Source organism: Meles meles, chromosome 13, assembly GCF_922984935.1.
Source record: "Meles meles chromosome 13, mMelMel3.1 paternal haplotype, whole genome shotgun sequence".
Classification (NCBI taxonomy): domain Eukaryota; kingdom Metazoa; phylum Chordata; class Mammalia; order Carnivora; family Mustelidae; genus Meles; species Meles meles.
In genome coordinates, this window is record NC_060078.1 from 61,645,869 (window position 1) to 61,655,384 (window position 9,516).

General features: G+C 51.7%; 1 protein-coding gene across 1 annotated transcript; it reads right to left on the reverse strand.

The window, feature by feature from the left end:
- Positions 1–1,608: 1,608 nt before the first annotated feature.
- LOC123955003 (steroid 17-alpha-hydroxylase/17,20 lyase) lies at positions 1,609–8,528 on the reverse strand. Its single transcript, XM_046026547.1, has 8 exons — positions 7,814–8,528; positions 6,303–6,441; positions 5,861–6,090; positions 4,742–4,828; positions 4,145–4,360; positions 3,644–3,813; positions 2,963–3,066; positions 1,609–2,439 (listed from the first exon to the last, which is right to left on the reverse strand). Exons 1-8 carry the CDS (start codon positions 8,108–8,110, stop codon positions 2,156–2,158), a joined length of 1,527 nt encoding a protein of 508 aa, XP_045882503.1. The 5' UTR covers positions 8,111–8,528; the 3' UTR covers positions 1,609–2,155.
- Between the last annotated feature and the right edge of the window lie 988 nt (positions 8,529–9,516).

Consider the following 9,516-nt stretch of genomic DNA (forward strand, 5'->3'; position numbering starts at 1 on the left):
GTCATGAATAACATAATGGCAAATAGCGTATAATGCTACCGAGCATCTCTTCCCAATGCCATATTCTGGGACATTGCATTGGTGGCCTGAAATTGCTCAAAGTGGGGACTGTTTCCATCATGGCAATTGGCAAACACTACGAATCATGGCTGTTCCCCAGCAGCAGCCCCAGAGAACTGGTTGTTTCGTGTTTATTTACCATATAACATTGACTAAGGGCATTCTGAGGCTTAGTCAATGATATATGGCCCGGGCTCTAGACCAGTGACCTGCTGATGGGGACAGAGGAGCCTGGGATAGGGAGGGGGCGCCTCCAGTTAAACCCTTTCCCACCAGACCACTGTGTTGTCAGCGTTTCACCAGGCTGCGTGTGATGCGAGCTGGTCAGCCACGGCTGCTCACAAACTCTTCCTTGGGCTCTTTAGCAAGACCATGGAGTTACTGTCCAGTAAAGGCCAGGGCTGAGCTGGGGGGACAGTACAGAAGTCTCTTAGCACTGGATTAACAAAGCTCTTTGAAGGAAGAAGGTGTGCTGTAATCGAAAACTTTGTCCCTTCTTCCTTGCAGGGGCGCCATTGATTTCTTCTGAAAACATGGCCAGACAGGGTCTCAGCCTTGCCCTGCTGGCCCTTCCAGAGCCCTCCTCCAGTCAGAAGAGAAGGACTGGGTTGAAGATCTGACCCTGGCCCAGCTGGCGCCAGGGAATTGGCGTTGGAGCCTTTCTCTAGGCTAATGGGCAAGGGTCAGTTTTTCCCTGGGGCGTCTTGGGACATCTTTCACTTGCAAACTGGCCAGAAGCCAAGGTCTGGATGCTGGTTTCAAGGTTTGGAGAAGTCTGGGAGCCATTTTCTAGTGAGGCATTTACAGACATCCTGGGGTTGTAGCGTGGGGAGCAGGGCAGAGCGGGGCGCTGCAGATCCCTCTCCTGGCAGTGTTTACTCCAGGACAGCTCGAGGGAAAGGAGACCTGCTGGTCTTTGGAGACCAAGACAGAGGGAAATGTAGTGGTAGGTTGAGTCTGTGGATTATACCCCCCCCCCCCCCAAATCCAAACCTTCCAGGTACGTGCAGGGATGCCTGTTTGGATCCAACACGATCTTCTGCTCCACTTTCAAAATATAGACAATCCCACCATTTCTCACCATCTCCACTGCAATGGCCAAGGGGGCTGAGCCACCATGACCTCGCTCTCCTGGACCAGCACAACCACCTCCTCCCTGCCCCAGCTCTCATCCCTCTCACACCAATCTCCACTCAGCAACTAGGGTGGTCTTAAAAATACAAACCGGGGGCGCCTGGGTAGCTCAGTTGGTTGAACATTTGACTCTTGGTTTGGGCTCAGGTCCTGATCTCAGGGTTGTGAGATCGAGCCCCAAGTAGGACTCCGTGCTGGGCATGGAGACTTCTCAAGAATTTTTCTCTCACTCTCCCTCTGCTCCTCCACGTGTGTTCTTTCTCTCTCTCTCTCTTTCTCTCCTCCTCCCTCCCTCCCTCTAAAAACAAGAACAAAAACAAAAACAAACCAGACCTTCCCACTTTCATGTTTACCCCCCACCCCCCACCCCATCGCCCAGTGACTTCTATCACACTAGAATAAACAGCTCAACCCCTTCCTGCTACTAACAAAGGTTCCATGGGGCCCAATCTGACGTCATCAGGAACCACTCTCCCCTCCATCTGCTCTGCTCTTACCACACTGACCTCTCCCACCTCGAGAACCTTCTACCTGCTTCTCCCTCAGCGTGGGTTGCTTTCTCCCTTCCCAAGCACTCATAGTGGCTGCCCTCCACTTCTGCGCTTCTCCTCACATCCCCAACACCCAGTCAAACTGACTTCAAAGCCCTTAGTTTCTGGTCAGTCCTCGCTAGAGTGTGAGCCTCACGAAACCAGGGAGCTCGAGGGTCCAGGGACAGTGAAGGGCACAGAACAGGTGCTCAATAAATATTTGTTGTGAAGAATGAGTGAACAAATGAACAAACGAATGAACTCCTCAGGGACCAGAAAGAAAAGTGTCTTCGTTTATGCCTATCACTACCAGGGACGGCAGGCTGGATAAGAAGGCAGTGTGGGCTGGGAGGAGGGAGGACAGGAGGGGGAGGGCAGGGTTACAGCTCTAATTCTGGGCCTATGGGCACCACACAGCGGGGAGTCAGCCTCTAGGGGCTACTCTCAGCCTGGGCCTCCTTCCAGGCCTGGCGCACCTTGATCTTCACTTTGAAAGGCTCGATCAGAAAGACCATCTTGGGGTTGCCCTCCAGGGAAGGCAGCTGCCCGCCATCTGGGACCTCCAGGTCAAACCTTTGCAGCAACCAGGACATGACGAGGAAGAGCTCCTGGCGGGCCAGGGTCTCGCCTAGGCAAGAGCGGGGTCCTGCTCCGAAGGGCAAGTAACTTAGCGATGGAGAGATGAGCTGACTCTTCGTGGGGTCCAAGAAACGCTCTGTGAACATAGGGAGGTGTCAGCCAGGGCCAGGGCAGGGGTAAGTAGAGGAATGGCTCTGTCCTGACCAAGGGGGAGACGTGGCCTTGCCCGGGGAACCCCTGCTTGAGGAGGTGGACAGCCTCACATGGGGGAACCCTAGCCTGAGGAGAGATAGAGCGCAATTCTCAGGTAGCCCTTACTCACACGGAAGAAATGCAATATTCAGGAAGGATGGAAAGGAGGCAGTATTGATGACTGAAAATGCCACCGTCCCAGGGGAGAGGGGCCGACTTCATGGGGGCCAGACACCCAGAGGGCTTCTTAGAGGGCATTTGCAGTTGGCGGAAGGGGAACGCGGGAAACCTGGCTGTGAAGAGTTTGGGTAAATCTAGGGTAGAATGGGGCTGTCAACAGGTTCATGTGGCTGGAGCCAGGTGTTTTCTGGTAGGAAGCTTAGCAGAGGGAACACGGGGATAGGACACTGGCGCACGGAGGGGAGGCTGGCTGTGTGGCTTGGGAGCAGGACAGAAGAGGGACTCACCAGGCAGGAACTGGTCTGGCCTGTGCCACTCCTTCTCACTGTGATGCAGTGCCCACAGATTGATGATGACGCTTGTGCCCTTGTCAATGGCAAACTCGCCAATGCTGCTCCAGAGAGGGAGAGGAAAGGGGAGTCTAAAACACTGTCCTCCCCAAACTGCCCAGCGCCGTGCCTCCACAGTCCCTCCTTGGGGGAAAAAGCCCTGTACATCCTCATGCCCCCTCCCTCATCTTTTCCCCAGCTTCTGCCAGATCATACATGAACCCAGCCCTTCTCCAACCCTATTCCTGACTGGCTCTTATGTATCAGTACTTGTGTACATGGACATTCAAGTCAGGGCATGTGGGTGTGTATTTTGCGCTGGTGCCTGTGCATGTGCGTGCGTGCGCATGCACGTGTGTGTGTGTTGTGGCTATTGGATTGGGTAGGAGCACAGAGCACCTGGTCTTACATTCCAGAGCACATGTCTCCAGAGCAGCAGGCAGTTTCTGCGGGAGGTCAGTTAGATCTGTGGATCAGTCAGTGGGTGGTGGATAGTAGGATCAGTAGGGTCATGGGTAGGATGACTGACGGTCAGTGGTTGAGTCTAGATTGACTGACAAGCAGAGAGGGGGTGGCGCGGTAGAGGAGGGACCTGGCTGGCTGGAAAGCAGTATTGTGCTGTTGGGAGGGAAGGCATACCTGGAATCAACAATAGCCTTGTGGGGGATGAGCATGGGGGCCACAGGCCGGATGCGGAGCACCTCTCGGATGGTGGCCTCCAGCAAGAGGAGCTGGTTCCGGTCGCTCATAGTTGGTGTGCGGCCGAAACCTACATTCTGGTCAATTTCCTCCTGGATCTTCTTCTGCAACTGAGGGCCAGAGTGGGATGGATAGATGTGACCAACATGCTTAAGCCCAGAAGAAGCAAGGGCTTAGAAGACTCCTATTGTTACATCCAGACTCATCCAGACTGCTCAGACTCTTCCAGGCAGTGGCTTTGCAGTGTAGGCTTTGTTTCCGAAAGCGGGGTGGCTCCACCCTAGGGCCAAAGCCACCTACCACTTGATGAGAAGGGAGGCAGCCCAGTCACCTTGCATAGAAAGGCGGAGGGCATTCCTGCTCCCTCTTTCTGGGGCCAAAGGTGGATCTGGCTGGGGTGAAGAGTGGTTGGGAAGACCAGAGTAGGGAGAAGAAGCCCACCTGAGGATTGTGTAGCAAGAAGGCCACAGTCCACTTCACCACGGATGTGGTGGTCTCTACGCCGGCCCCAAAGATGTCCCCTACGGTGGTGAGAATGTGTTCATCGGAAAGCAGTTTTGGGTCCCGGTCTGAGGTAGCGTTGTTATTGTCCAAGTTCATCCTGGCTTGGATCAGCATGTCCAGCAGGTTGGTGATGGAGTCGCTGCTGAAGTTCTCCTGGTTGGGTGAGGTTAGGGGACAGTGACAAGGAAGGGGCCCCATCGGAATATTTGCCATACTTCCATCTGGAGCCTGGAGACACAGAGGCCTCTTCCCTCTGGAAGTGAGGGACTGGGGTGCGATGAGGCAGGACCTACGAGTTTGTGGAGCTGGGAGGGCTCTCTTTAAATTTTGGGAGTGAGTGGATCCCTTCTCAGATCCTCTACAGTTCCTTACTTCCTCACCCCTCTTCATGAGTTAAGTCGTTTTTTATTGAACACCTACTGTGGGCCAGGCTCTCTGCTGGGTGCTAAGGATACGCCAAGTGTCCAAAATGGGCCCCGGCCCTGTTTTCATGACACTTCAACCTAACTCACGGTCCACTGCTCCGTCACCTACCTTACATTTTCCAAGGATGTCTTTCAGCAACTCATCACGCATTCTAACACAGTTCTCCATTTTTTCCACGGTTTTGTTGGGGAAAATCTGGGAAGTAGAGAAAAGTGTCAAATCCATGCGTCTTTTGTTTTGTTTCTCCAGCTACCAGAATCCCTCCTGGAGGCAGATCCCAGCTTTCGGTCTCTGGTGAGTTTCCACTCTAACCCAGACCTTCAGCCAAAATGGAAGGCAACAAGGGGACACAGAATGGGATTATTAATGACAATGAGGACAACTCCACATAGGGGGAAAGGGAGAGTCTCCACCTCCCCTTCCCCACTGAATTAAACATCAGGCACTGATGGGGGGGTCTACTGATGGAGGGTCTGCTGTGTGCCCAGCTGTTAGCATGAAGATAGACTTGAGTTTGGAGCCTGGATCAAGTTCCTTAATTTCTCTCAGCCTGTATTCTCATTTGGGGATAACAAAATTCACCTTTAAGGGGAACGACATGATTAATGCATGTGGAGTGCTTAATAGTTGTCATATGGCGATTGGTAAATAAAGGAGAGCCATTATCGTGAGTATTACAAATGCATGGTTAAAAGCTAGACCTATTTTTTTTATTATTTATTTGAGAGAGAATGAGTGAGAGAGAGCATGAGAAAGGAGAAGGTCAGAGGGAGAAGCAGACTCCCCAAGGAGCCGGGAGCCCGATGCGGGACTCGATCCTGGAAGTCCGGGATCATGACCTGAGCTGAAGGCAGTTGCTCAACCAACTGAGCCACCCAGGCGCCCCTAGACCTATTTTTTTTTAAAGATTTTACTTACTTATTTGACAGAGGGCTCACAAGTAGGCAGAGAGGCAGGCAGAGAGAGAGGGAAGCAGGGTCCCCGCTGAGCAGAGAGCCCGATGCAGGGCTCAATCCCAGGACCCTGAGATCATGACCCGAGCCGAAGGCAGAGGCTTTTACCCACTGAACCACCCAGTGGCTAGATCTATTTTTGTAGAGAAGCGGCAAGTTTTTAAAAAGAGAAGAGGTGAACAGAGGTCACTGTGGCTGAGGCGGTTGGGGAAAAAAGTGGTTCTGGAGCCAGGCAGGAAGAAGAACTGGGGACAGGGATTGGCCTCATCCTCACCTTCAACCCGGGGAAGATGTCTACCATATTATCCACTCCCAAAGAATCCAAGATGCCGTCGTTGTAATTCTTTATGATCCTCAGAGCGGGATCTCCATTCTTGTAGGAGGAGTTGAAGCAGATCAAGCAGATTATGTTGGTCACCGCCAGGAAGAGAGGCAAGGACAAGTCTATGGACTGCCCATTCTGGGTGGCCAGGAAATCACACAGTAAACTGTTTTCCTGACAAACTGGGAAGAGAGAGGGGCAAGATGGTGGGGAGTTAAGCAGCACGGTCCCTTCTTCCTAGTTCCATCTTAGCTGGGGACATAGAGCAGATGGCCACTAGGTGGCAGCAGCAGCCAAGAAAGCACTAGATTGAGCCATCCATTGCCGCCGCCCCCCTCCCCCAAAGTCTGGTCCCATCTCCCTCCAGCCGCCCCAGGGGCCAGCCAGCTCTCACTGATCTTCTCTAGCCTCTGGTCGCCATCCTTGAACAGTGCAAAGGTGGCCAGTACCAGCTTCCTGTGCAGCTGCCAGTTGGCACCATGATCTGCGAAGGCGATGCCCTTTTGGTTGTTAGACAGGATGTCCAGAGTCACCTTTGGAGAGCAGGAAAGGCTGGAGAATCAGACATCAATGAACTGCCCTTGCCCTGGGCCTCCCACACCCTTCCTGAGGGAAAGGGGAGGTACCTGCCATGCTGAGCCCCATGTGGGACACCCCTGCTCTACTCTGCTGTGACTGTTAGGCCTTGGTAGGGCAGGGCCCGAGACCCCTCTATGCCCAATTCCATCAGAGACACAGACTGAGGAGAAAAAAGGGACCCTGAATTAGAATGCAGGGGTTTTGGGGTTCAGTTCAATGACAGAGTGGCCTGTATTCTCTCTTACCACTTTCTGACCAGGGGAAGGTAGTCATGGATGGGATAAGCTCTCTGAATGGTGCCTGTCCTGGGGGCAGGAGCAGGTGGGCTGGTAGAGACAGGACTGCCCAGATGTCTGCGTCTCCCTGGGCCCTCTGAGGGCTGCTGCAGGTATAGCAGCTTCTCCTCTTTCTGCCCTTCAATTACAAGGCTGTGTGCCCACTAGAAGGCCCCACCTGGAGAATGCAATCTGGACTTGGCCAAGCCACCTCTTCCCAGAGGGGCTTCAAAGCATAAGGTCAAAGCCTCCCCTCTTTTATTCTGTGACCTGCAAGCCCCAGCTGACTAGCGTTCTCCTTTGCCTTTGCTCCAGAGGGTTGGGAGTGAGGCCATTGGCCAGCAGACCTGGCTGACTTGTCCAAGGAAAAATGAATCAACCCTCGGCCCTGATCAGAGGTAAGTGGCTAGGAGGCCCTGCCTGGGGGGCTCAAGGGGGAACTCAGCAGCAAGGTGCTGGGATGGAGCTTGGCATTATTCCCAGATGTATAGCTTTTCTCCTCCCCTAGGAGCATTATAGGAGGCTTGACAGGATAGATCATCAGCATCCTTAAAATGCCGGCATGTGTCAGCCCTGCCGTGGCCCCGGGGCAGCTGGGGACAGCTCCAGAGAAACAGCAATCCCCACCCTCCAAAAGCCAGGGTACTTTTCCCTCACACCTCCCCAGAGAAGACAGTCATCATTTCAATCCCATTTCCCATATGAAGAGTAACACTCCTAAGGGCTATTAATGGGGCACTTCCTGCACTGGGCACTGGGCTCAGGGCTCGGCATATACTACCTCAGTTAATTAGGAAAGGCAGGACTCAGAGAGAACATCATCCATTTCCAGATGACAGCCCAGAAAAATGAAGTCTTTCTTTGATTCTTCCTGCCTGGTTTAGAGGCTGGGTAGGGTCTGAGGGGTGGAACCCCACCCAAGGTCCTGTTAGTCTGTTTTAGGAAGAATTACAGGAGCCAGAAGGGCCATTCCAGGCATGATTTTGGTGACCAACTGCAACCCCCCCCCCCCAGGGCTGGTGAGAGAGGAGAGGTAGTGGGCACTGCTTACCACGTGGGGCCGCCCAGAGAATTCCTTGCCTTTCTTGACAAGCACCTCCTTGGCCAGCTGGTGGTGGCCCACCATCACCGTAGTCTTGGTACCCATACGAAAGGAATAGATGGGGCCGTATTTTTTCTGCAGCTTGAAGAAGTTCACGTGCGGATGGCCAGCTCTGGGGAGGAACGGCAGGCTGCCCACCAAGGGCAGGGATGGGAGGCTCCTAGGATATTTGGCACCGGAGCGCTTTGTCTTGGGCCATAAGAAATAGGCAAGGGCCAACAGCAAAAAAGCCAGGAGTTCCCACATGGTGGCGGGGTGCCGGCAAGCAGGGTGGACAGCTACGGCGCGGAAGAACAGCAGCCAATGCTAGGGTGCAAGGAGGCCTTTTTAAGGGCTGTCCTGATCTTCACCTTGGCTCTGTGTTATCTCTTGCCTTGTGGAAATTTATTCTGGAGCCCGGCCAGGCCTGAGCCCTCTCCCAGAATCAGGAGAGGAAGGAGGAGCAGAGGCCTCCTCAAGGGCTGGCCCAACTCCAGGACAAACCCCTAAGAAGGGGGGCTGGGTAAGGGGAGGACAGCTGGTCCTCCCTCCCTGCAGTTCCCATCCATCAATGTCCACAGAGCGCACCAGCAGCAAGTGGTATCTGGGTCAGGAATCAAGGCTTGGGACTTTCCACGTTGTAAAATCAAAATCCATGAATAGATGATGTTGTCACGAAGGTTACAGCCAGCAGGGACTGTCAAAGACATTTTATCCAGTCTTATTTAACAGCCAAAAAGTGTGATGCCTTCAAAGGTCAGTCTTGTATAAGGTCACACAAGACAGTGACAGCAAGGGGGCACCTGCATGGCACAGTCAGTTAAGCGTTCTGAGTCCTGATCTCAGCTCAGGTCTTGATCTCAGGGTCGTTAGGTTGAGCCCCACATTGGACTCCACGCTAGGCATGGAGCCTTCTTTTAAAAATTATATATATATATACATATAATATTAATAACATAAATAGGAACATTACAAGTGTACACAAATATAAATTATATAATATGATAAATAAGAAAATATGATATATAAATATTAAACAATATAGCTATATATTATATAATAATATATGTAACATATTTTATAATATATTATAAACAATATATATACATATATATGGCACATAAAATTTGCCATTTAAATTTGTAAAAATGTTTAAATATTTATTTATTTATTTGAGAGAGAGACACACAGCGAGAGAGGGAACACAGGCAGAGGGAGTGGGAGAAGGAGAAGCAGGCTTCCCACTGAGCAGAGAGTCTGACGTTAAACTTGATCCCCGGACCCTGGGACTATGACCTGAGCTGAAGGCAGATGATTCACAACTGAGTCACCCAGGCACCCTGCCCCCCCTTTTTAGAAAAGATTTATTTATTTATTCATTTATTTATTTATTTATTTATTTTTATGGGCCCAGCATGCTTCCGATGCACAACTCTGCTCCTTTATTTACTTTTATAAAAATGCACCCCACCCCCGCTTTTTAAAAAAGATTTATTTATTTACTTACTTTTATTAAAATGTACCCCACTCCCCTTTTTAAAAAAGAGTATTTATTTACTTTTATAAAAATGTTTAAAGTAAGCATAGAGTTCTATGCTTGCTTTAAACATGGGGCTTGAACTCAGAACCCCAAGATCGAGAGTTGCACACTCCACTGACTAAGCCAGCCAGGC

Coding starts and splice junctions, on each gene's coding strand:
- LOC123955003 (XM_046026547.1), bottom strand. CDS start 8,110: ATGTGGGAACTCCTGGCTTTTTTGCTGTTGGCCCTTGCCTATTTCTTA. Junction 6,442..7,813: donor TCTCTGGGCGGCCCCACGTG/GTAAGCAGTGCC, acceptor TGCTCTCCAAAG/GTGACTCTGGACATCCTGTC. Junction 6,091..6,302: donor CCAGAGGCTAGAGAAGATCA/GTGAGAGCTGGC, acceptor CTCTCTTCCCAG/TTTGTCAGGAAAACAGTTTA.